A 25488-nucleotide genomic window follows, 5' to 3' on the forward strand; every position below is an offset into this window, starting at 1 on the left:
TATTAGCGCTATCGGTTAAATAATGTTGAGTTATTTAATGAAATGTTCTCACAAAACAACAATTTTTAATTTATTTTTATCTTTTTAGATATTAATTTAATTTATTAAATAATTTGGTTGTTCATTTAAAATTGTATTTTTTAATAAAATGTTTAATACTTTTTTCCAACTTTTTTTTATTTGACCTTAAATGCATATATAAATAAATAAATAGCAATTGCTGTAAATAATGTAATAACTTTACCACTGTTGCCCTAGTATTTGTTTTTTAAGAAAGAAAATTAGTTTTTTAGTTTTAGTTGAACCCAAAGCATCACATTATTTTTCTAAGCACCCAAAACAACTATGTTAACATTTTATAACAAATTAAAAAGCAAAATAAAACATGTGATTTATTTATTTTGCTAAAAACTACTTGTAGAAGTGTTTTTATAATTCAAAACTGTCTTGTCATTGTCTTTCCTTTTTCCTAATTATGTTTTTCAATTTAATAGAAGGTTACACTAATCAAAAGATTTAAGCAGAAAACGCATTTACAATTTTTCTTAGGTCTTTTATAGTGAGTGCCCCCCATGATTGTCATTTGCCTGTCAGTATATATGGGTGTGTGTGTGTGCGTTGCATATTGAGGCATATAAAGAATCGGGTTTTGTCAATTTGACAGGATAATAGATTTAGTATGTTTACTAGTCTGTGGCTGCGTCTGTTTTCATTACAGTTTGTTGTTGTTTTATACCAATAACAAAAACAACCACAACTACAATTGGTATATGCATTTGCTGTTGTTGTGCCGTTGAGACTGCAATTGGTGAATTGAATTGCTTTTGCTCCCAGACAGGATGTGGTGCAATTTGAACGGTTTGTTGTTTTGTTTTGCATGTGAATGTTGCTCCTGTTGATGTTGTTGTTGCATCTGTGTAAATGGGCGTGACCGTCCCTTCTGCCAAATATGAGCACCGGAAATTAGCACAAAACCGTTAGAGCACACGCCAGTGTTGCCAACCTTTTACAGGAAAAATAGCTGGAAGAAAAATAGCTTAAAAAATAGTAAAAAATTTTAAATAACAATCTTTATACTAGTTTAAAAAATTTCCATAATTTTGTCTACGCTAGTGATGCCTACGTTTTAGAAGAAAGCATCCAAACAATATCAGAATTTGCACGCAAAGTATCTTCGAAATAGCCAACTTTTTTTTAAAAGGCAAACTATTTTTTCAATATTTTGTCTTTAATTTATTTAACTAATTAAGTTTGAGATCTGAATTGCAGTAAAGATAACCACTGACTTTAACATTTTCGTCTATAATCCTTAGACACTTTACTCACAGACAATTAGCTTGTTAGTTGAATTAGAAAAGTGCACATTTTAATAAAACTTTGCTCAAATTTAAGATGTTAATATAACAGAGAATTCATAGCTTTGTAACCATTTTTTATAGTATTGGTATTTAAAATTGTTTAATGAAAGAGATTTAAATGTATTAATTAATTATCAATTTATTTAGGAAAACTATTAATAATTAAGCTTAAAAAAACACTGATAAAATATATTTTAAATAGTCGTATTACCGGCTACCTGCTGGAGTCAGGCCTTAATCACAAAATTTTCTACTTATCGAACTTTAAAAAGAGTCAAAACTAGCTATAAAATAGCTACATTTGCAGCACGTCCCACTTCAGAGCTAAGAGATGTCCAGCTGGGTGGTGAAGTATATGTCGGAGAGGGTAATGAATTGGGTGGTGCAAATTGAATGGACACTGGTGATGCTGACGACACTGTGCAACCTAACCGTGTAATTACTTACGTCCCAGGGCACAAATTTGTGCGTATTTGCTTTAAAGGTTAAGGGTCAAATCGCCAGTCGACAGTCGCTGGTTTAAATTAACAAAGGGCCACCAATTAAAGGCTAATCAGGCACTTGGCCATTTGACTTGACCGCACAACAGTTTGAGTGTGTGTGTGTGTGTATTCCTGCCAAATGGATTTATGATGCAATCACTAACTACATACGGAATACTTGAAACTTCTCACACGTTTCTAGCCTCAATGCAATGCTTCTGCAAACGTGGCCTAAACACAAAATCAGACGTATTCAACTGGCAACCTAACACTGATTCAGTTTTTATCCATGATGCTGTGAGTGACGCTTGGGGTATTATAACTTTATGGAGTAGCATGTTAAGCAAGTTATTTGATAGGGACTTAAGCGGGTCGACCGTCAGATTTGAATTGATTTCCCACAAGGGAATTTTAATAAAATGGAGACAACTGAAAGCGAATTCATAAACTTGAATTTAATTGTTAGTTTTGTAGGTTTTATTCGTGAGAGAGTCTTGATTTATTTGTTTGGAAGAGAGTTAGTGAAAAATACACTCCTTGAAAAATAGTCTTGACTTATAAAACTAATTTATTATAATAATATAATATATGATTCACATTAACAACGTACGGCTATTTAAAAATTATCTTTTTTTTTTTGGAAACTAATGTTAAGGCTCTAAGTGAATTATTATAAACATATGAATATTTTGCCTACACTAAAGTATTTTATATTATTTGAGAGAAATATACGAAAATTATTTGGAGCAAACTAATACTTATGAGGAAGAAAAAATGTTCTTAATTTTTACAAGAAAGTATTTTTTGTTAAAAACCATTTGTTTTAAAAGATATTTTAAGAGGGAATAAAAAAATCGTAAATAAAAAATACTTTAATTTATAGTATCGCATTGGATATAAATTATGTTTTCATCTTTCTGTACTGTGTACTGTGATGTATGGAATTAAATATAAGGTAAAGAATAAATATTTTATTAGCTATGAAATATCATTTGAAAATAAATGTTTTGAATATCAATAAAATTAATTTTCAATGCTGTTGAATGATGTGAATGATAATCTATTCAATCATCCAGCAAAGGGCTCACAGATTTCGTTGTGCTTTGTCTTGCAACCGCGTGTGTGTGTGTGTGTTTGTGTGTGTGTTTGTGGTGCACAAACTTTTGCACAAACGTTGCACAAATCGAGCGAGTGAAGCGCAAAAAAAAAAAGAAAAAAGACGAAGAAGGAAATGGAAATGGAAAACGAGATGTGGAAAGTGCAGGGAAAGCGTGCAACTTTGCTTTGCTTTTGTGTTGCATACTTTTGTGCGCTGCTGCTGCAACTTCGTTTGCGCCCATTTGAAATGCACAAATGTGTGTGTGTGTGTGGCAGATATTAGCATGACTTGTGCTGCTGCATACATTTAGGCGCAGTCAAAAAGGGAAGTGGCAAAGGGGAATAGGCAACAAAAGAAGAAAATGCACACAATTGCTTATGAAATTGAGCAAACGACATGGAAATGCAAAATGCAAAATGCAAAAATTCAAATGGCAGCTAATGAGCCCAAGCAGGCAGAAAAAATAAAAGTTAGTTGCATGTGTTAATTAGAAGTTGGCCAGAACAACAAGCTAAAACTCAGCTGGAGAGTGCAGTCAATCAGTCAACAGTTTGGTCCACAAAACAAGCCATTAAAACTGGTTTAAAAAAAGGTAGCAGAGAGAGAAACTAAGAGAGGAAGACAGCAACAGCAAAAATAAGAAACACATTCGGGGCGAAAGATAATACAAAAACTGACAACGAAATTGAAGGCAAATGTTTGGTGCAGGGTTAAAAAAAAAAATAAAAATGTCCCCCGGGCACATTTGCCAGGTAAAGAGAAGAGAGGAGAAGGGGAGGCGGGTAAACAGGAAATGTGTCCTTGCGCCCAACTTTAGTGCGACCCTCGCACCTGTCAGCTGCCACGTGTAAAATGCTGCCAACGGCAGTTTGACCCTCTCATTCACTTGCTTACACTCTCCCCCCTCTCTTCATGTGTGTTTGTGTGTGTGTCTTCTCTTTTGTAGCTGTGTATGTGTGTGCGCGTGTGCTTTTGTGTGTGTCTGGCTCACATGTAAATTGAAATGGGGCCAAAATGCCATTAAGAGTGTCGAGCAAAGTAACTGAACGAGCTCTCAGTTTATGTGCATTAAATTAAAAATTAACTGTCACCGGGGATATATTGGCAACCAGCAACAGGCAACAGAAACAGGCAACACAAAAGAGCCAACTTTCGACTCGTTACTGCCAACTGAAAACTGGCAACAATTGTGAGTTAAACGAACCTTTACCACTTGTAAATTCACATACACATACACATATTCACAATGTTAATTGAATGTCTGTCTGCATACTCCTGTATGAAATGGTCGAAAAAAAAAGTGTTTCACCTTTTGAAAACATGTCTATATTAAGAAGAAAACTTTGAGCAACTTTTTCTGATTTTTCAGATTTTTTTATTTACTACTATAAACTGTATTACAAGAGGAACATAATATAACATATATCGTATGTTAAAAAGATCATAGTTTACTAGAGTCGCTTTTATTTTACCCTGGTTTTGTAAAGAAAGTGTCAGAATTTTCGCTATGATTTAATATATTTTAATTCCGCAAATATTTTAAAATCTATTTAAAATTATGACGCTCCAATTTTCGATTGCTGGATTTATCGACCGTTACTCAACATATCTTTGTAAAAATTGAACAGATTCCCTGGCTATATGTCAATTATAGTAATATGTTAAATAATTTTAGTTCAGTAATTGCACTTTTAGCATATCGTACTTATCATTCATTATCAGAATAAAGATGAGATGAAACTCGAGATATTCAAAGCTTTAAATTGTGTTTTCTATCTAAAATCAGGGACAATTAAATAGAGCTATTTACCAACCACTCGACAAATATATTTTGTAGATCAGTTAAGATTGGGGTTTCCTGTAATACTTAAACTCCCCGCTACTTAGTAAACTCCTTTGCTTCGCTCTTCCATTAGATCCTGTGAATCCTGCAAAGGTATTTGGCTATCTGGTTGCAAGTTTCACTTACATTTGATTTGTTGTTAAGAGTTAAATGCCACATGGCCATTTGCCAACACTATTGCCCATGCAACAGAGTAAATAAATTAAATTCTTATTTGGGATTTAGGATTGAGAGGGGTTTACAAAGAGCAGAGGAGGGCGGGGAAGGAGTTACCTGGTGTTGAACGTAAAACTTTCAGCATGTGTTGAGAAGCTTTGAATATCCTTGTTGTTCCCTATACCTTTGCCAAGGACAACTTATTGTTGTTATTGTTGCTGTTGTTGCTGTTGTTACTGTTGTTGCTGTTGCCGTGTTGCAATAACAAACTCATGCTAATTGCTCTGCTAACAACTGGCAACGACAACTTGGACTTGCACTAAGACCAATGCCCAAGCGCATCAACAACTATAAATATTACTAAAATGTAGCCAACAACAAGGACTCGGGCTACACTTTGAGAAAAAGGAGTACCAAAAATTTGTATTAAAAATTAAACTCGATATGTTACAGAAAATACGAGTTGTCATGAAAATTAACATAACAATTTTTTAACAGCTTCTAAAAATAAAATAAATCTGTTTACTTTCTAGAATTGAGCACAAAAATTCATTTGTTAAATCTTCAATCAACTTATTTTAAATAATTTTTTTTTTTTTCAAATAACCTAACATAAATAATTTATATTTATACATTTGTTGTTTTTATTACACACAAAGAAAAATTTAATTATTTTTTACTATTCAACATTTCAGTAGAAAAGATATTAAAATTTAAATATTCTGTGAATATATTTAACTTAAATTGTTATGTATTATTTTTTACAATGCTTTAAATTTAAGAAAAAATATGAATAATAAATTTATTAACTAATAAATTTCCAAAATACTTAAATAAAATTTTCGAAGCGAAAAATTTGTAGTTGAACTGAGATTGAAATCGACGATTTTAGTTTCATATTTTAAGCTTATTTCGAAATCAAGTTTGAAAATTGTGGTCTTACTTGACTTTTTCGCTCTGTGTAGAATTCACAGCTGGAATCGAAGCTGAAGCCAAAGCTGGAAGCAGTAGCTGAAGTACGTGCCCAAGTTGTGACCTGGCCAGGAGCCACCTTTAATTACGACAGGACGCAGGACACACTTACACACACACACACACACACACACACACACACACAGATACCACAATGTACAACTAGTTGCACACACTCACTTGGATATTTAGTGCTACAGTTACAGAGTTAAGCTGACCAGCGGATACACGACGATTGACCTTTGCAGCTTAGGATGTTGCAGGTTGTGCGACAGGTTGAGGCAGGTGTGGTAGGAGTGGCAGGTGTGGCAGGCAGGCTTCCGACTACCGACTACAGCTTGAGCTTATAAATTTGCACACGAACCGGCGATAATTGCTGGCAAATGAAATAAAAATGCAATTAAAGTCGACAACGTTGGCGACGTTGGCAACTCTGCTGCTTCTTTTTAAAATGAGCATTCAATTAAGAAACGAATAGCGAGAATGTTAACGAGACAGATAACTGGAGAGAGAGACAGAGGAAGAGAGGGAAAGAGATAGAGAATTGACTAGAGTAAGTGTCAGTGTTGTCATTTCAGCAACTTTATTGCTAGATTTATCTCATTTTAATTACAAAAGCTATTAAATTTTTAGAAATTCTATTAGCTACAAATTTTAAAATGTTTTCCCTACATTTATTTATTAAATGACAACTAAATACAGTTTACAATTTTAAATTAAAAAAAATGATTTAGGTACGGCCATTTTTTCTTTTTTTTTTGCTAGATTTCAATATTTTATAATTGCAGAAGCTAAAAAAAAGTTTTGGGCAGAGCTCTTGGGGTACTAAGATGTCGAAGAAGAAATTATTTCGGATTCTGAACAATATTAAGATTTTGTCGAGGATGACATTGAAATTGTGATAATATAATTATTGCTGAAATAAAATAAGTTAAGAAACTTTTAATGTTTAATATAGACATTTTTCTCTTATTCCTAGCTTATGTCAAGCAATTGGTAATTTTTTTTTAAAGATTTTTTATCCATCAATATTCTGGCAACACTGGTAAGAGGTCAGAGTAGTTGCTGTTGCCCAGGACACGACTTTCAGGAGCATACTCTTGACGACAACGTCGTCGGCATTTATAAAATGATTTTTATCTTTATCAAATTAGAAAGCAACAAGAACAACAACACAAATTGTTTTCTAACCTTCCCTCTGTCCCTCCTGGTTCTCCTGCTCCTTCCTTATCCACTCTGACCAATTTCCAGCTTCAGTCAGCCGCATCTGCAGTGTCACAGCAATTAAAACTGTGCTGTGGCATTGTAAAGATTACATCGCAATTCTACATAGACTAAAGTAAGAGAGTGTAGACTAAGGACTAAGGGGAAGTAACTGGTAGCTGGTAACTGGGGGATTGATGCGTGGGCGTTTTTAGCCTGGTCAGTGAACAACTGTTAAATGCTTTGAAGTTTATTCCCAGATTTGTCAGACTTGCTCAGAGAATAAACGTGTATCTGAATGGGAAATGAACGCAAGTTGGACAATGTTTTGCAGACTCAAGCATATTAAATAAAAATAAATAAATATTCAAGCTTTAATAGTTAAAGTGCTTTTGAAAACTTTTATTAAATTATAAAAAAAAAACACTAATTTATTTTGGCAATATTTATTCGCTATTAAATGATTAGAATATATCCAGCCAACTACAAATAAAGCATAATAAACAAAAGAAGTTTTTAATTATACTAAAACTGTCTTTAGGAAGTGATGAAATTTATATATCAAGGCTACTTTAAATTAAGATAAATTAGACATTTAATATAACGAAAAATATGCATTATTGATTAAATGCATTACAGCTTCAATTATTTTAAAACTGCCTTTAATAAATGATTTGTGTTTTAAAAAATCTACTATAGAATTACTAAAAATATTTTATATCTTTTGCAAAGTAAGTATTATATTTAAGATTACATTTATTTAAATTTTTTTGAAATCTCAAAGAATTCGCATTTTTTACGTAAATGTAAATTAATTAATTAATCAAATATTAAATTGTTAAGCATAGCTGTTTGCTCTAATATTACTTTATAACTTAAATTTAAGTTTACTATTTTAAATTAATAAGCTTTCAGTTTATATAAAATAGTCAGAAACTTGAAAATTAGCTCTTTTAAATTACATATTATAATATGATTAGTTATTTTGAATTTATCTATTTTAAATTGAGCTGCTGTTTGTATCGTCTAATGAAAGTTTTAGCTGGTATACTAACAGACTTGGCTTATAAATGTGGACAAGCTGCAATCAATACTCGTAGTTATTCAGAATGCAGTCACTTTTTCCATAACCTTCAAAACCTTTTAAGCCGCTTTACTTGCCCTTCAATCCCAAAAACCACAACCCAAAATTGTCTCTCTTTCTCCCCGATTGCATTTGATTCACTCGACAGAAGGGAGTGCAAAAAGGGGAAGAGTTAAATTCACCTGAATTTCTTTTTTTTTGCGGTTCCTTAGCGCAAAGTATTTCACTTGACTGCATTTTGTTAGTGTCTACAGCTGATGCCATTGGTTTGGCTTTTCTGGTTTTTGGCTAGCCTTGGGTTCGTAACGCCCTCTCCACTCCCTCCACCCCTTTTCACCCTCCATTGTCGGCGTCATGGATTATGCAAAAAGTTTTTCATTAATGTTGGATTTAGATATTTTTTCACGCTTTTCAAACTCTTCTCCTCCCAGCATCATCGTTTCCCTCCCTTCTTCCCTCCCGCTGGGCGTTTTTTTGCCCAGTTACCGTCATTTTTTGAGTTTGCTTGCTGACAACGTTGGTGGCAGCTTCGCTGCTCCCAGGATACGTTAACTTTTGTCCTGTATTCTGCTGTGCTGTGTTGCGCTGTGCAGCACAGTGCAATGAAAGCTGCCACAAACAACAATCGGCGATATTCACACAACACAACAACAACACGAACAACAATAACAATAACAGCAACAAGAGACAACAACACGCAATGTTGCCACATGCAGCGACAACAAATTCGTTGTTGCAACAAATTTGCCAACACAAAACTTTTTTAGTTTTTCCCATTTTCCCCAGCAATAGAAATAATTTTCGAATCGAGTTCTGTTGTATTCTCGATTTCTTAAGATAGAAATAAAAATATTTCTTAATAAATTTATATTTTTAAATTTTTTGCTTAAACTTTCGAAGAAGTTCTTAACGAGTTTTGAAATATTTTTGTAACTTTAAAGACAGTTTTAATGCGAGTTAATATTAATAATATTAATATTAAATTAATATTAAAGCCCCAATTGAGAATAGTTATAAAGATTGAAATATAAATTAAACATTAATTATATAGTAAATAAGCAGTTAATAAGCTGCTTTGAATTTAAATTAAGTATTACAGCATTAGTATTTCTTTCAGTGTATTTACACATACTCGTATTGAGTCCAAACTTTTCTAGTTTTTTTTTTCGTATACTTATTTTTTTTTATTTTTATACCCACTAAAGATGGGCAATAAATGGGTTTAATAACTCTGTCCATCTGGGTTTCTATAGTTGAGTTCACTTAGACCTGATTTCCATCTATGTAACTGCAGTGTAGTTTTTTTTCTTTTCTACCCTTTTAACGTTCATCGTAAAGAATCGAAATGTAAAAAAATAAAAAAAGATACATTTATGATCTTTGATTACTAACCTTCTATTACATTTCTTAACCAGAATTTCATTACGATCGAAAAAAATGTTCTGAACCCACAGCGAATATTTAAAATAATTGAATTTATTTTTAGTTCATTATTGTGCTTAATCCTCTAATGACATATTTTTCTATCTATTCTATAAAAATATAATTTGGACCAAATCTAATATTGGACCAAAAGTAACGAATCTAATGTCAGATTTCTATTAGACGCTTAGTATACCTCGTACAGGTAAAATAGTTCCCGTCTTCAGGAAGGGTGGGCTATATATCAGCCTAAATCATCGGATTAAAATTCATATTAATATGTAGGCTTGGGAGTAACATGTGAGCATATCTTTAAGCTAGCTATAGGGTATCTCTTAGTCAAGTACTTTCACTGCACAGACTTTTTTTTATGTATTTCTTTTTTTTTTGTATGGCGGTTTGGTTAGTTTTGGTGGTTGATTCTTTTGAGACACTTTTGCTGCTTTACAGTGCAAATTGTTGGGTTTTCCCCATTTTTTTCAATTTTTTTCGTAGAGGTTTTCGGGCGGTTTTTGTTTTCTTTTGTGGCGTTTTCGATTTGTCTTGCTACATCCGTTCAGGTCCTCCCTTCTCTTCTGGCCCCTTCTTCATTTCCTGCTCTCTTTTACACAAGCTTCAGCATTTATTTGAGTGTGTAAAGTTTTCATACTTAAATTCTTTTTTTTTTCTGCTTTTATTTTTGTCTTTCTTTTTGGGCAAGGGTGTGGGAGTTTGGCGGGATTTGGCTGTGGCAATTTTAGAGACTTTTTTTCTTACTGTTTCCATTTCATGCCAACTTTGATAGTTTTGTCAAAAGTTTTTATTGCGATTTGTTGCAGTCGTGTAAAAGTAATGCCAGCAAACCAGCAAACAAAAACTACATAAAGGACAAAAGTAGCTGAAGAAAATTTTGGAATCCCCAATTGATATTTTTGTAAGTGAACGAGAAAATGTGAAAAAAAAATGTTGTTGGAATCAACAATATAAAGATGTTGCTGTCTTAAATCGTTCTTAAAGATTTATGGGCTAGTCTCTAGTTTGGTTAGGGTATATTTTTTTTTTTTGTAAAAGCTCAGTTTCTACTTGTTATCACAATTCTCGATGACCACCACATCGCCATAATTTGGAGGAGGTGTCTCCGGACGTGTCGTTCCAGTCTCTACAACATCCGTATAGAATCTGGAAGTCGGAGTCGGTGGAGTTTCGGGACTGCTCGGCTCCCGATCGCGACTACTGAAAAGATTGCTGCGACTCAGACGTCTTATTAGAGTTGCCGTATTCTGATTAATAGCTCGATAATATTGATGCCTTGCCGGACGTCCAAACAGTCGCGACACAAAGTTATCCTCCGGCCCATAGGGCTGACGGACCAGAGCCCTCGATGGTGCGTTACGGGAACGCTGCGGATTGGAACGACGTGGATTTCGTGTTCTTGGAGGCGACCAGGTGTGAATTGTGGGCAGTTGTTGCTCTGAGGAGTTTAGCGTGGCTAATAGGAAAAAATAGAATAGGAAATGTATTTAATTAGACATTGAACCTAATGATTAATTTTAATAATTTAGTATTAAATTTTAATTCGGAAAAAAATTGATATAGCAAATGTAATAACACTAATTCTGTAAGCTTGAATTGCCTATATTCACAAACCGTATATGAATAAATAGTCATAAAAGATCATTAAAGCTCTCTATGGCTTAAATACACACTTAAACTTTAATCTAGACTTCTTAATTTTAATTTATTCCAGAAACATAATTGTTTAAGCAGTCATCTAATCAACTAAAAGATCATTTAAGCTTTCCATACTGTGAAAGCACATTAAAACTTTAACCGTGATTTGATTGCATTTTATTTATTCTAAAATCAATTAACAGCTGGCCAAAGTATGTTCAATTTTTAAGAGAGTTCTATAGAAATTATTATAATATTTTATTATATTATAAAACTATAGCTCTGACTTAGCCATAAAAGCACATTAATAATTCGAAGCTGTGTTTCAAGTAAGATTTAATAGCTTATGTATATTGGCAAATTGCAGCTGATAAAATATTAATATTGTGCTCAGTCAAGCTTGCAGAAAAACAGCTTTTCAAAGCCCATTAAAACTATTTAAAGCTTATTAGCTTTGTATTAATTTAAATGAGTTTACTTAATGAGAAGTAGTACACAATATGCCACAACTGCTCTAAGGCATAGGTAATTTTTTTCAAAAAAAATAATACACTTTAGCTATTGCCTAGATTAATCCAGTATTTTAGCTTAAGCATAGGCTGCTGTTGTTACTCACATGAATCTCCATCCGTCGTCGTTTGTTGTCGCTTCTTTCGCAACTCGCAGCCGCTTTTCACGCACAAAGCGAAGCTGATGATGAAAATGACCATACAGATGCCAGTGGCAGCACCCACAGCAAAGGCCAGTTTCACATCATCCTCATCAAAGGTGTGCAAGCCTGGCACCTTCTGCTGGTTGAGTGGGTCCTCAGCTGTACCACCATCAACACCACCACCACCACCAACACCACCAACACCACCAACACCGGCGAGCAACTCGTGACTGACACGCTCCAGGCAATTGCGATAACGCAGGCAAAGTTGTTCCCGATTGCCCTCGCAGACATCGATAAGTGTTGGCAGCTCATCTTCTTCTTCCTCTTCCATATGCTTCTGCTCTTGTTCCTCTCCTTCTTCCGATTCATCGGGCAACTCACGCCAAATAGATGCCACGGGCTTTGGTTCATCATTGCTCCGTTCATCCAAATGCTCCATTCGCTCAAATTGGAGGTGTTCATCAGAAGCCACGTTTGGTTCCGACTCCCTAAACGAATTTCGAAAAATATTACTTAGAATACGAAAATTTGTAAATAATAATTGGTAAATAAAATTCTGTTATTATAAAATAAAAATATTCCGAGTACAAATGTTAGGAATTCAAAAAACACAACACAGCAATTTGGATATAAAGTGTGGTAAGAAAATAAAAATTATGATAAAAAAATTAGGAAATTAGAAGAAATGAAACAACATTGCTTTTAATTTTAAAATTTCCTAATTTTTGTTTTCCCAATTGTGTTTATCTAATTTGTAGTTAGAAACATTAATGAACTCTCCCAACTTTTGACATCCAATTTATTTTTAACTTTTGCACTCTGAAAGTGTTTCTTAGTTCCTTGATTCTTTGTTTTCTTCCTTATCATAGTTTCCTAAAATTCTTTTCATATTTTTTTTGTAATTTCTTAAAAATTATCGAATATCGTATGAGGTACCTAAGTTGCACATCCAGCGAATGTGTCTCTGGTTTCTCCTCCAGGCAATCGGTCATGCTGACGGCCACGCCCCTTAAGCGCAGCCATTTGGCGACCTTAATTAATGCACGATCGCAGTTCAGTGGATTTTCCTCCAGGTTGAGCGAGGCCAGATAACGTGGCGCATGAAATACATTGATACTGAGTGTAATCAACATATTCTGGGACACATCCAATTGCCGTAGCTGCGTCAATCCACTCAAGAGCGAGCTGCTCAGCTGATTGATCTGTGCATTTCGTAGATTGAGGGATCGCAACGAGGTACTTCTAAGCAGTGGAGCATCTCCCAGAGTAGCCAATTTATTGCCTTCCAGGCTTAGATGCATTAGCTGTGAGTTCGTTTCCAGCAAATGCTCATCCAATTGCTCCAATCGATTGTAGGAGAGATCCAGCGATCGCAGACGATGCAGCTTCAAAAAGGCATCCACATGAATTGTGTGAATCGCATTGTGGGACAGCGTCAGATTAATCAGATGCACTGTGGTCTGTAAGCGAAAAAATGAAATTTGTTAACAAATTGATTCCAAACGTAAATTGTTAAAATAAATATCTATACACTGAAAAAAAGACCAACTTCTAAAATCAAGAGCATTCATCTTAAACATATTGTTCTTAAAATAAGATTATTTTAAGACCAAATTACTAAAACTAAGATTAATCTAAAAAATCTTGAGCTCCTAATATGAGAATAAAATCTAAATTTGTTAGGTACTATTTATAAAATTACTATAACAGAATAAAATATAAATAAATTAATATTTAAATATAGATAAAATTTGAATGCAAAAAATAATTTTTATTTATTTTATTGCTTGAGTTTAATTTTATGGACATTTATTCTTAAAATTAGAACTTGGTCTTATTTAAAATGTTTTTAAAATCAAGATGTGTTCTCTTAATTTAAGAATTTTATGTTCTCGACGCATTTTTTAGACCAAAAATTTCAGTTCTGAGACCAAAATCTTGATTTTAAAACATTTTTTTTAATCAGTGTACTATTCTATTATAGATTAAAATATATTTTAGTATATAAATAAATATGAGATTTAAAAGACAGCCTTGGGTTATTGGTTCCTTTTATAAACAGTTGTAATTTTAATTCTATTCATTAAAGGTCATTCAATTTAGCTCATTAAAATTCATTCATTAATATAAATTTATGCAGGGCTCTGTTCCACATACAAATCTTTCATAGAACTATTACCGTGAAAGCTTAATGGAATTCCCAGTTTGATTCACCATTTAATTACAGTGTATTAATGTTGACAAATATTAGTCAAACTCACCTCAAAGCAATCGGCGTCAATGTTGGTGATATCATTGTAGCTCAAGTCCAACAATTCCACACTTTTGGACATTTCAATGCTGGCGCTTATCAAGCGTTTGGCGCTACGTTAAATAGAGACAGCGAGAACGTAGAGTGAGAGAGAGAGATAGGGGGGTAAAGTAAAATTATTATTTCTTATGAATATATATATAAAACTTAGTACTCACCTGCATATTGCGCGATTTCGCTGTGAGTGTAGATCACAATGACAGACACTGGGACAATTGAGTTGTAATTGGGTTTTACTGCGACAGACCTGAAGGACCACACAGAGCAGGAGTCCCACATAGAGTAATATCTGCTTGAGGCCTAACCACATTTTAGGTTGAATTACACATTGTAGTGCCATCGATGTTTATTGATTCACTCAATTGATGGGCATTTTGGAAATGCCCTCGTTTTCTTCTTTGCCGCCTTTCAATCGTTGACTAAAAACTGAAATGCGGGAAACTTGCACCACACAATCAAAATCATGACTAACTATAGCGCTGCTTCCAGTAAATCGGGTCCATTTGTTTATCACAATGCCATTCACTTGTTTAAGAGCGCAGTGCACACTATTTACTGAAATGCTTGACTTGTTTCTTGATTGTAGCGCCGAGCTTCCAGTGCGATAAGATAAGCGAATTGGAGCTTATCGAAAACAGTTGTTGAAAGTAATGCAAAAGGGTTGTGGGCGCTACCGATAAGGTGGGGAACGGGGAGACCTCTTTGTTTGCCTCCAGTTCGATAAGTAAGCGCAGGTGTTGATCCACAGCTGAGCGACTGGAAATCTGGACTTGAACAACAATTGGGAACTGCTACCAATTTTTTTCTGATTTTACAGCCGAAAAAAGACTGCGATAATAATTGGGTGTTTTATTTTTGTAATGAAAGGCAAGAATTTATTAAGCTGGATTAATTGATAAAATAGTAAAATAATTAATTATTAGAAGTTATATTACAACAAAACTCCATATTTACACACAAGGAACGAAATAAATTAACTAGTTAAAGTCTTCTTAATGAGAAGTAACTATTTCAAAAATGGGAATAATATGATAGATAATTTATAAGAATTTTTTTTATTCATGGTTATTTTAAAAATTCTTTATATTCCAGCGAAGTTTTAAGCACATTTATTTCGAGATTTGACGAGTAAATATTATAATAGAAAACTAGCTTCATCTCCAGTTTTTTAGTAGGTGTCTATAGTCATGACTTTATCAAAAGCCATTTATATACAAACTGTATTTTATGAAAGAAATATAATAATGGTAATAATAGGATGATAATAATATTTTTTTTCAATGACATAATCTGCCTAATACTACAGCACAAAATTCTCTACGTTTCAAACTACCTAGAAAATTAGCTGCATAGAGCTTAAGTTGCAATAACATTGTCTGAGTTTCACATCCAATTTATTTTATCTATAAAATTTCTGAAAATTAAAAATCTTTCTAAATTTAACTATAGTTTTCCCTTTAGTTTTCTTTCCTTTTTGCAATTTTTCTTTTACAATTACTCAAAATCAAGAATGATCACTTTATTTACGTCTGCAGTGGACATTTGTACATAGTATTGAGGCGAATCACATCAGCATCACTTAAAGCAAGTCTTTGGCCCATTTGGTTTTGACCCTCCGGATTCACAGCTACAATGGTTGCCTTTCCATTTTTAGAGAAGGCCATTGAGCTATAATGGAGAATGCTGCTGTAGTCGTAGGCCACATCAAAATCACCCACACGATCTTCCTCATACTTTTGAAAATTATTCTCCTTGCCCTCGGTGATGTTTTCTTCGACAATTTGGACAAACTCATCACGATTTGGGGAGCATTGTTGATGATGGAAGCCCAAGGTGTGAAGTAGTTCGTGTTGAATGGTGCCCAATTTAAAGCAACCACTATCCAAAGTGCCGGGTTTTAATTTGATTGTCTGTTCACCGCCACGATAACCAACCTTGGAGCTACAGACCGAGCTGGAGACGATAATATGAACATAGTCCAAGGTCTCCTCAGTGGCAGGAAGAAATCTAATGCAGGAGACGCGCTCAATGAACTTAATGGCTATTTCAATATATGCCACATATGGAGCGTCTAAAATTATCAATTATTGTATTGGAAATTATGCATTTTTTATTTGTCAAGTACCCACCAAACTCCTTATCAATTTTGTAGTAGACTGTGGCATTAGGCCAGTGACGTCCATGTCACCCTGAAAATATCCCGCTGTCAACTCCGGATCAGTTTCCACCCGTGGTATGCTGTGAGGTGCAGAAGAGACATCCAGCCACAGACAGCCCAGCAACAGAAAGATGAACCTACTCCACGCTCTGCACATTTTCAACTAATCCACTAAAATTTACAATTAGATTAATTGAACCTTAATTGCTAAAAATTTTTTTGGCATTCTTATCTTGGTCTAATTGAGGTGCTTTAATCAAACATCTGAAATGTTATTAGTTTCTTAAAGTGGTCGATAATGTTCTCTCGATATCAGTTAGCAAAAGGTCTAATGTGAAAACATATGATACTAAATTATTACTGTTTGTAAATAAATAAAATCTGTAAGGTGTTTTTGACGTTTTTATTTCGCAATTAAATTATTGGTTACATTTCGTGATTATTATGCTAATAATAATGTGTGTTTACAATGGCAACTAACTTTCAAATTTCAACTAAGGTCAACATTGTTTTCATTTTTCCAGCTGCTGGCTTTATTGTTTTTATTGCTGGATTAGAATTACAGTCTCTTTAGGGGACTACAAATGCAAAAATCAAAAAAAAAAAACCCAAATTCGTTTAACAGAACGACAAATTTTTTCAACATTTTAAAACAGATATGAAACGAAAAATAACTGCAAAATAAATGTAACTGTCATAACAGAATTTAAACAAATTATTCTTCATATTATGAATATGCTGATTTTGGTAAGTACTATTAACAGGAACCGTAATGAGCCATTTTCGAAAACTTGAAAATCCTATAGCATTGTCAAAGCTTAACTGATTCCCTTTCGGAATGTAAATTTTATATCATTGGAATGATAGGTCGTAAATTAAGCATAAGTAAAGACCGATCGTTCTGTTGTCAGTATCCAGGAACCTGCGTACCAAATTTGAAAATAGATATACAGGCCTGTTTCGAATTCCGAACGTTTTCAAAATGTATAAACGAAACGAAAACGAACGTTTTACAATTTGCTGTTCCCAATTTCGACCGAATTGGACGTGTTTTTACTTTTGAAACTCGGTTTCGAAAACGTTTCGATAACAATAAGTCATCGACCGTATCAGCTGTTTTAGCCAAGGAAGTTGCTCAAATAATATAAATTGCTAAATTAATTCTTCAAAATGCTGGCAATTATGGTTATTGGTTGCTTGCATTTTTGCATTTAATTATTGTTGTCACCAGCTGATTGCCTGGCTTGTGCATATTAACACTAAGCATATAAATTATATTTAATAAAATAAAGCTTCAAATCACTTTTTTTTTTATAAATGGCAATTATTTGGATCAGTGGCGTTTCCAACAACAAATTATAATATTACTAAAAAAACAATATCAGAATATCTTGCGCAGTTTACAAGTTATTAATTAATTTTATAAAACTGCTCAAATTCCCCATAGTGCTCTGTTAGCGCGCAAGCAGCGCGCGTCGAAAAGTCATACAAAATGAGAATATTCATCTCTCGCCCTCTTTGCACATACTTGTCCCTATGGAGCCAGACAGAGAGAGATGTATTTGGGCGCGCAGGCTTATCTCTATGTACGCGTGCATCTAACAATAAGTGTGTGCATATGTATGGGCTGCTGAGAGAATTGACAACATCGCTTTGTTTATAAGTTGCTTCCCTTTAAATATTGTATGTAAGCTCTAATACCCTGTTAAAAAAATTTTTTTAATGAAGAAATTTAAAGCGCAAATAAATATTTAAAATTATAAAAACAACATTGTCATTGCCACTCGGTTTTGTTTTGTATGCAATATTTTATAGATGTTTATTAAAAATTCTTTTAAAATATACTTCAACTTTAAACAGTTAAACAGTAGTGATGTTAAACTATTTTGAACATGTTCAAGGTTATTCGAATTTTCAGTTTAGTGCTTAAGGGAATTATTTTAATGCTTTTTGTAGCATTTACTTTTGAGTCCGCTCGCTTAACAACACACGTTTTCAAAACGGCAATTCTTTTCGGTTTGCGAAATTCGGAACAGCAATTAACTCGATTTGCGGCAATTCCACTCGTTTTCGGAATTGGAAGCATGCCCGATAATGTGGTGTCTTATCTGCTGGAAAATCCTAATTTGCTGTTTTGCATTCAACGAACAAATAACAAACAGATTTAATTAATTTTCATAGCACGGGAATTTGGTTTATTCTGGGTTAATAGGGTCAAAAAAAAATTTGCTGATAGCCCCAAATTTTGACATTATGTCCAAATTCATATTTATACTATCAGGGTAAATTTGAATAATCTCTTCAAGTCGTATATATAATCCGGTGAATGGCATTCTGATTTTAGTGTGCTTTTTTAAACTAATAAGAATGCGTATTATTCTTGTCACAGTCAGTCTCGCTCTCTTGGTATGCACCCTTAAAAGAACAGGGACAAAGTAAGTTATTATAATACTTGAGGTGATTGCAGGTCATCGTGAGTGCTGTTCCAGTCAGCAATCTCAAGGATGAGCTAAAGATCGCTGCTAAAAAGACTTTTATCAGGATAAACCAGGAGACTATTAGGCGAATCTTTTCCACGGCCAAAACGATTCTAGACAACAATATGATAGAACCACTGGATATGGAAAAGATGCAGCATTTTGTCGATCATTGGGAAAACCGAAATGAAAGTTGGGCACAAAATGCCAAGCAAGTCTTTACGTTAGAAATGGGTTTTTTAGAAATTTTGTCTAAATATCCAGATGATAGTCCAGTAGCGAATGTCGTTCTCGCAAAAGTGACGGAGATGGATAAATTTGATGGAGATCGATTAGCTGAATTTCAGAGTAGGGCTACTGAAATGATACGTGTGGCCAAAGAAGCTGGATACACTGACGATTCCCTCGATGAAGTATACGATAAATTTGCTCAGAATAATGATATTCTCTTAAAAAAAAAATGTTTCGTTAAGTTGGTAATTTATCTGAATGTTTTCGATCAAAATCTGTACTTGATCAGTTTAGAAACAAACAAGAAAAATTAAATCAAAAAAAATATTAGAATTTCACAGATCTTTAAATCTTTAAGTTCTCAATAAATAGCAAGGGCTTAATAACTGCGAATATGTGCTTAAGGTTGACATTGTTTTAAATTATCAACTGAAGTGTCTGGATTTCAATCAACTAATGATTGAATGTGTATTATTAATCTTTACATTGATGACTCTTTATTGCTGTGAGAGCGAAACCAAAAATCAGCACGTGGGGAAAATGATAACAATGTTGAACTTATCACCTTATGATCACTTGCTTTCGTTTAGTCGACCGATAACTGTGCCTGTGACAAATAAGTTCTAAGGGACTTATATAGTTTCTTGTGAACAAAAAAACTTGATATGACGATAAACTGATATTTTGTTTAAGCATTTCATTTAATAAAAAAAAAAACTCTTTTAATGTAATAACTCTGCTATTTGACATAAGTTCACACCTTAATGGATTTTATTTCCAAGAAATTTATAGAAAAGAACTAAATTCAGCTAAGTAAAGACTTAAGATAGCTAGCAGTTATATCCTGCAGTAAAACAGCTGTTGAACTGGCAATGAAATAGTCATAAAGAGATTGTGGCTGCATTTCAAGATGAATATACAAGCCACATGCTATGGTAACAAGTCCCGGATTTGGAAAAGCAAACGTCCTCCGACCTTTCACACACACACTCGCAGATGGCAAGTGATAGGGATATGGAGAGAAATACACTCGCTGGTTGAATGAAACACTTCCATCCGTTGCATCTGCATCGAAAAAACTTCAAGTCCGGCCTGGGGCCAGTTGCTACAAGTTGATCGTTAACCAGGACGCGACGTTGACTCGGGACTCGAGGCTACTTAACAGCACAGCTTGAGCTTCCGGTGCTCCAGTCTGTTGTAGACACTACACTCAGAAAAATATGCGATTCATAAATTTAGTTACTTTTATAATTTTAATTTTTTCAATGCGTGACCTTGGATTTGACCCCACACGTTTTTAAAACGGCAATTCTTATCAATTTGCGAAATTCGGAACAGCAATTAACTTGATTTGCGGAAATTCAACTCGTTTTTGGAATTCGGAAGAGGCCCGATAATGTGGTGTCTTATCTGCTGGAAAATCCTAATTTGCTGTTTTGCATTCAACGAACAAATAACAAACAGATTTAATTAATTTTCATAGCACGGAAATTTGGTTAATTCTGGGTTAATAGGGTCAAAAAAAAAATTTGCTGATAGCCCCAAATTTTGACATTATGTCCAAATTCATATTTATACTATCAGGGTAAATTTGAATAATCTCTTCAAGTCGTATATATAAGCCGGTGAATGGCATTCTGATTTTAGTGTGCTTTTTTAAACTAATAAGAATGCGTATTATTCTCGTCACAGTCAGTCTCGCTCTCTTGGTATGTACCCTTAAAAGAACAGGGACAAAGTAAGTTATTATAATACTTGAGGTGATTGCAGGTCATCGTGAGTGCTGTTCCAGTCAGCAATCTCAAGGATGAGCTAAAGGACGCTGCTAAACAGACTTTTATCAGGATAGACCAGTGGGCTATTAGGCGAATCTTTTCCATGGCCAAAACGATTCTAGACAACAATATGATGGAGCCACCGGATATGGAAAAGACGCAGCATTTTGTCGATCATTGGGAATCCCGAAATAATAGTTTGGCACAAAATGACATGCAAATTGTTTCGTTTGAAATGGATTTTATGGAAATTATGTCTAAATATCCAGAAGATAGTCCAGTAGCGAATGTCGGGCTCGCAAATGTGTCGGAGATGAAAAAATTTGCTGGAGATCGATTAGCTGAATTTCAGAGTAGTGCTACTGAAATGATACGTGTGGCCAAAAAAGCTGGATACACTGACGATTCCCTCGATGAAGTATACGATAAATTTGCTGAGAATAATGATATTCTCTTTAAAAGTATGTTTTTCGTTAAGTTGCTAAGTTATCTAAATGCTTTTGATAAATCTGTACTTGATCAAGTAAGAATCATTTAAATAAGAAGAATAAAATCAAATTAAATATTAGAATTTCACAGATCTTTATATCTATAAGTTCTCAATAAATAGCAAGGACTTAATAACTGCGAATATGTGCTTAAGGTTGACTTTGTTTCAGATTATCAACTGAAGTGTCTGGATTTCAATCAACTAATGATTGAATGTGTATTATTAATCTTTACATTGATGGCTTTTTGTTGCTGTGAGAGCGACACAAAAAATCAGCACGTGGGGAAAATGATAACAATGTTGAACTTATTACCTTATGATCACTTGCTTTACTTAAGTCGATCGACAACTGTGCCTGGGACAAATGACAAATGAGATTTATATATATTCTCTTGTGAACAAAAAAGCTTGGCATGACGACAAACTGATATTATGTTTAAGCATTTCATTTAATAAAAAAAAAAACTCTTTTAATGTAATAACTCTGCTATTTGACATAAGTTCACACCTTTTTTATTTCCAAGAAATTTATAGAAAAGAACTAAATTCAGCTAAGTAAAGACTTAAGATAGCTAGCAGTTATATCCTGCAGTAAAACAGCTGTTGAACTGGCAATGAAATAGTCATAAAGAGATTGTGGCTGCATTTCAAGATGAATATACAAGCCACATGCTATGGTAACAAGTCCCGGATTTGGAAAAGCAAACGTCCTCCGACCTTTCACACACACACTCGCAGATGGCAAGTGATAGGGATATGGAGAGAAATACACTCGCTGGTTGAATGAAACACTTCCATCCGTTGCATCTGCATCGAAAAAACTTCAAGTCCGGCCTGGGGCCAGTTGCTACAAGTTGATCGTTAACCAGGACGCGACGTTGACTCGGGACTCGAGCCTACTTAACAGCACAGCTTGAGCTTCCGGTGCTCCAGTCTGTTGTAGACATTACACTCAGAAAAATATGCGATTCATAAATTTAGTTATGTTTATAATTTTAATTTTTTCAATGCGTGACCTTGGATTTGACCCCACACGTTTTCAAAACGGCAATTCTTATCGGTTTGCGAAATTCGGAACAGCAATTAACTTGATTTGCGAAAAATCCACTCGTTTTTGGAATTCGGAAGAGGCCCGATAATGTGGTGTCTTATCTGCTGGAAAATCCTAATTTGCTGTTTTGCATTCAACGAACAAATAACAAACAGATTTAATTAATTTTCATAGCACGGAAATTTGGTTGATTCTGGGTTAATAGGGTCAAAAAAAACATTTGCTGATAGCCCCAAATTTTGACATTATGTCCAAATTCATATTTATACTATCAGGGTAAATTTGAATAATCTCTTCAAGTCGTATATATAAGCCGGTGAATGGCATTCTGATTTTAGTGTGCTTTTTTAAACTAATAAGAATGCGTATTATTCTCGTCACAGTCAGTCTCGCTCTCTTGGTATGTACCCTTAAAAGAACAGGGACAAAGTAAGTTATTATAATACTTGAGGTGATTGCAGGTCATCGTGAGTGCTGTTCCAGTCAGCAATCTCAAGGATGAGCTAAAGGACGCTGCTGAACAGACTTTTATCAGGATAAACCAGGAGGCTATTAGGCAAATCTTTTCCGTGGCCAAAACGATTCTAGACAACAATATGATAGAACCACCGGATATGGAAAAGATGCAGCATTTTGTCGATCATTGGCAAACCCGAAATGAAAGTTTTGCACAAAATGCCAAGCAAGTCTTTACGTTTGAAATGGATTTTGTAGAAATTTTGTCTAAATATCTAGATGATAGTCCAGTAGCGAATGTCTGGTTCGCAAATGTGTCGGAGATGAAAAAATTTGCTGGAGATCGATTTGCTGAATTTCAGAGTAGGGCTACTGAAATGATACGTGTGGCCAAAGAAGCTGGATACACTGACGATTCTCTCGATGAAGTATACGATAAATTTGCTCAGAATAATTATATTCTCTTTAAAAAAATATTTTTCGTTGATTTGCTAATTTATCTGAATGTTTTCGATCGAAATCTGTACTTGAACAATTAAGAAACAAACAAGAAAAATTAAATCAAATAAAATATTAGAATTTCACAGATCTTTAAATCTTTAAGTTCTCAATAAATAGCAAGGGTTTAACAACTGCGAATATGTGCTTAAGGTTGACATTGTTTTAAATTATCAACTGAAGTGTCTGGATTTCAATCAACTAATGATTGAATGTGTATTATTAATCTTTACATTGATGACTCTTTATTGCTGTGAGAGCGATACAAAAAATCCGCACGTGGGGAAAATGATAACAATGTTGAACTTATCACCTTATGATCACTTGCTTTACTTTAGTCGACCGATAACTATGCCTGTGACAAATAAGTTCTAAGGGACTTATATATTTTCTTGTGAACAAAAAATAATAAAAAAAAAAACTCTTTTAATGTAATAACTCTGCTATTTGACATAAGTTCACACCTTAATGGATTTTATTTCCAAGAAATTTATAGAAAAGAACTAAATTCAGCTAAGTAAAGACTTAAGATAGCTAGCAGTTATATCCTGCAGTAAAACAGCTGTTGAGCTGGCAATGAAATAGTCATAAAGAGATTGTGGCTGCATTTCAAGATGAATATACAAGCCACATGCTATGGTAACAAGTCCCGGATTTGGAAAAGCAAACGTCCTCCGACCTTACACACACACACTCGCAGATGGCAAGTGATAGGGATAGGGAGAGAAATACACTCGCTGGTTGAATGAAACACTTCCATCCGTTGCATCTGCATCGAAAAAACTTCAAGTCCGGCCTGGGGCCAGTTGCTACAAGTTGATCGTTAACCAGGACGCGACGTTGACTCGGGACTCGAGGCTACTTAACAGCACAGCTTGAGCTTCCGGTGCTCCAGTCTGTTGTAGACACTACACTCAGAAAAATATGCGATTCATAAATTTAGTTATTTTTATAATTTTAATTTTTTCAATGCGTGACCTTGGATTTGACCCCCGTGCAGTTCGAATTTCGAAAAACGCCAACTTATTGCACGATAAAATTGTGTTAGCTATTTTGTGTGACAATTTCACTCTCATATGTCTTACGGTTTGGGTTGTGATCAGTTGCCCAGTCAGTCAGGACAAAGAGTTTAACCGAACTTTAACCATGTCAAATATAAAAACTATGAGTTTTTTTTGATATACCTCCAAAAACAACAGAGCTTTTCACACTAATATTATGTAAAATTTTTGTGTATACTAAAAATAGTGTTTCAAGATTGAGATAAACTAAATAAAAGAGAATGTATTTTACTAGAAAGTACATCCATCAGTTAAATTTTAATGTACTTCAACTCGTATATTTGGATCGTTTGAAGACTGCAATTAATCCCAAAGCGCACTTAAAGTATTCCAGAAAATTAGCATTTTAAGATTTTCCTTATTGCAAAAATGAATTATAAATAAGATATTTGTACTCAGTTTTGGAATTACCGAACTTAGTCAGCTTTTCAGTTACTCAGTTTAAGTATGGAAATCTTGAGTTTTTTTTCTGAGTGTAGATGTTGAGTCCATGGCTCAGTTGCAGTTGTCCCAGACCAAAGATGTAATGGCCGCAAATCCACTTGTTCCCTTGGCCCCCTCCTCGTGTCCTGGCTCGTCCGTTTGCCACTTGCTTCCGTACTCGGCTTGTTGCCTTTAATTTATGACCATGGCCTGGCGCGCCTCAGTGACAGACGACGACGACGTCGACGGCGGCGCCTCTCGTCAGTCGTTGGGCGTGGCCAGAGCTAGCCACATCCGCTGTTTGTTTGGGGCATGCCTCAATCCCCCCCATCCTCCTTGTTTTCCACTGATCGGCATTATGTGAATGCAGCAACAACAAAAAATCGTAGAAAGAAAATGCCGAACAAACTTTTCACACACATTCAGCGCAGTTTTCGTTGCATCGTCCGAAATAGTTAACTTTTATATGCATTTCAAATCAGAAACTTTTGCATTCAAACTTTATTAAAATTTCGTTTGATGCTCAACCAATTGCCACACCCCCTCACCGCCCCCTAGAGAACCCATTTTTCCCATTTCAGCTTCTTTTTTCCTCAATTTACCCCTTCTTTACTCCTGTTGCGCCTTTAAGTC

The 25488-nt window shown here is 34.4% G+C and overlaps 4 protein-coding genes across 4 annotated transcripts; 2 read left to right on the forward strand and 2 right to left on the reverse strand.

The window, feature by feature from the left end:
• Nucleotides 1-10008: 10008 nt before the first annotated feature.
• On the reverse strand, nucleotides 10009-14666 carry LOC117780467 (insulin-like growth factor-binding protein complex acid labile subunit). Its single transcript, XM_034617015.1, has 5 exons — nucleotides 14394-14666; nucleotides 14186-14288; nucleotides 12861-13384; nucleotides 11886-12412; nucleotides 10009-11087 (listed from the first exon to the last, which is right to left on the reverse strand). Exons 1-5 carry the CDS (start codon nucleotides 14573-14575, stop codon nucleotides 10678-10680), a joined length of 1746 nt encoding a protein of 581 aa, XP_034472906.1. The 5' UTR covers nucleotides 14576-14666; the 3' UTR covers nucleotides 10009-10677.
• A 1030-nt stretch (nucleotides 14667-15696) lies between these two features.
• LOC117779553 (seminal metalloprotease 1) lies at nucleotides 15697-16550 on the reverse strand. The gene is given in 3 exon segments (XM_034615786.1): nucleotides 15697-16306; nucleotides 16365-16409; nucleotides 16412-16550. Coding segments are annotated over 3 exon segments (732 nt in total). The 3' UTR covers nucleotides 15697-15758.
• Nucleotides 16551-20723: 4173 nt separating this feature from the next.
• LOC117779554 lies at nucleotides 20724-21547 on the forward strand. Its single transcript, XM_034615787.1, has 3 exons — nucleotides 20724-20810; nucleotides 20872-21399; nucleotides 21536-21547. Exons 1-3 carry the CDS (start codon nucleotides 20772-20774, stop codon nucleotides 21545-21547), a joined length of 579 nt encoding a protein of 192 aa, XP_034471678.1. The 5' UTR covers nucleotides 20724-20771.
• A 1183-nt stretch (nucleotides 21548-22730) lies between these two features.
• On the forward strand, nucleotides 22731-23412 carry LOC117779557. The gene is made up of 2 exons (XM_034615791.1): nucleotides 22731-22817; nucleotides 22879-23412. Exons 1-2 carry the CDS (start codon nucleotides 22779-22781, stop codon nucleotides 23410-23412), a joined length of 573 nt encoding a protein of 190 aa, XP_034471682.1. The 5' UTR covers nucleotides 22731-22778.
• The last annotated feature ends 2076 nt before the right edge of the window (nucleotides 23413-25488 follow it).

The sequence above is a fragment of the Drosophila innubila genome, assembly GCF_004354385.1.
Source record: "Drosophila innubila isolate TH190305 chromosome 2L unlocalized genomic scaffold, UK_Dinn_1.0 4_B_2L, whole genome shotgun sequence".
NCBI classification, from domain to species: Eukaryota; Metazoa; Arthropoda; class Insecta; order Diptera; family Drosophilidae; genus Drosophila; species Drosophila innubila.

Bases quoted from the DNA above. Each gene is read 5' to 3' on its own strand.
- LOC117780467 (XM_034617015.1), bottom strand. From the start codon at position 14,575: ATGGCACTACAATGTGTAATTCAACCTAAAATGTGGTTAGGCCTCAAG. The intron at 14,289-14,393 runs GTGAGTACTAAG...TATTTAACGTAG, and splicing joins CGAAATCGCGCAATATGCAG to CGCCAAACGCTTGATAAGCG. The intron at 12,413-12,860 runs GTACCTCATACG...AAATTCGTTTAG, and splicing joins TCGCTGGATGTGCAACTTAG to GGAGTCGGAACCAAACGTGG.
- LOC117779554 (XM_034615787.1), top strand. From the start codon at position 20,772: ATGCGTATTATTCTCGTCACAGTCAGTCTCGCTCTCTTG. The intron at 20,811-20,871 runs GTATGTACCCTT...AGGTGATTGCAG, and splicing joins CAGTCAGTCTCGCTCTCTTG to GTCATCGTGAGTGCTGTTCC.
- LOC117779557 (XM_034615791.1), top strand. From the start codon at position 22,779: ATGCGTATTATTCTCGTCACAGTCAGTCTCGCTCTCTTG. The intron at 22,818-22,878 runs GTATGTACCCTT...AGGTGATTGCAG, and splicing joins CAGTCAGTCTCGCTCTCTTG to GTCATCGTGAGTGCTGTTCC.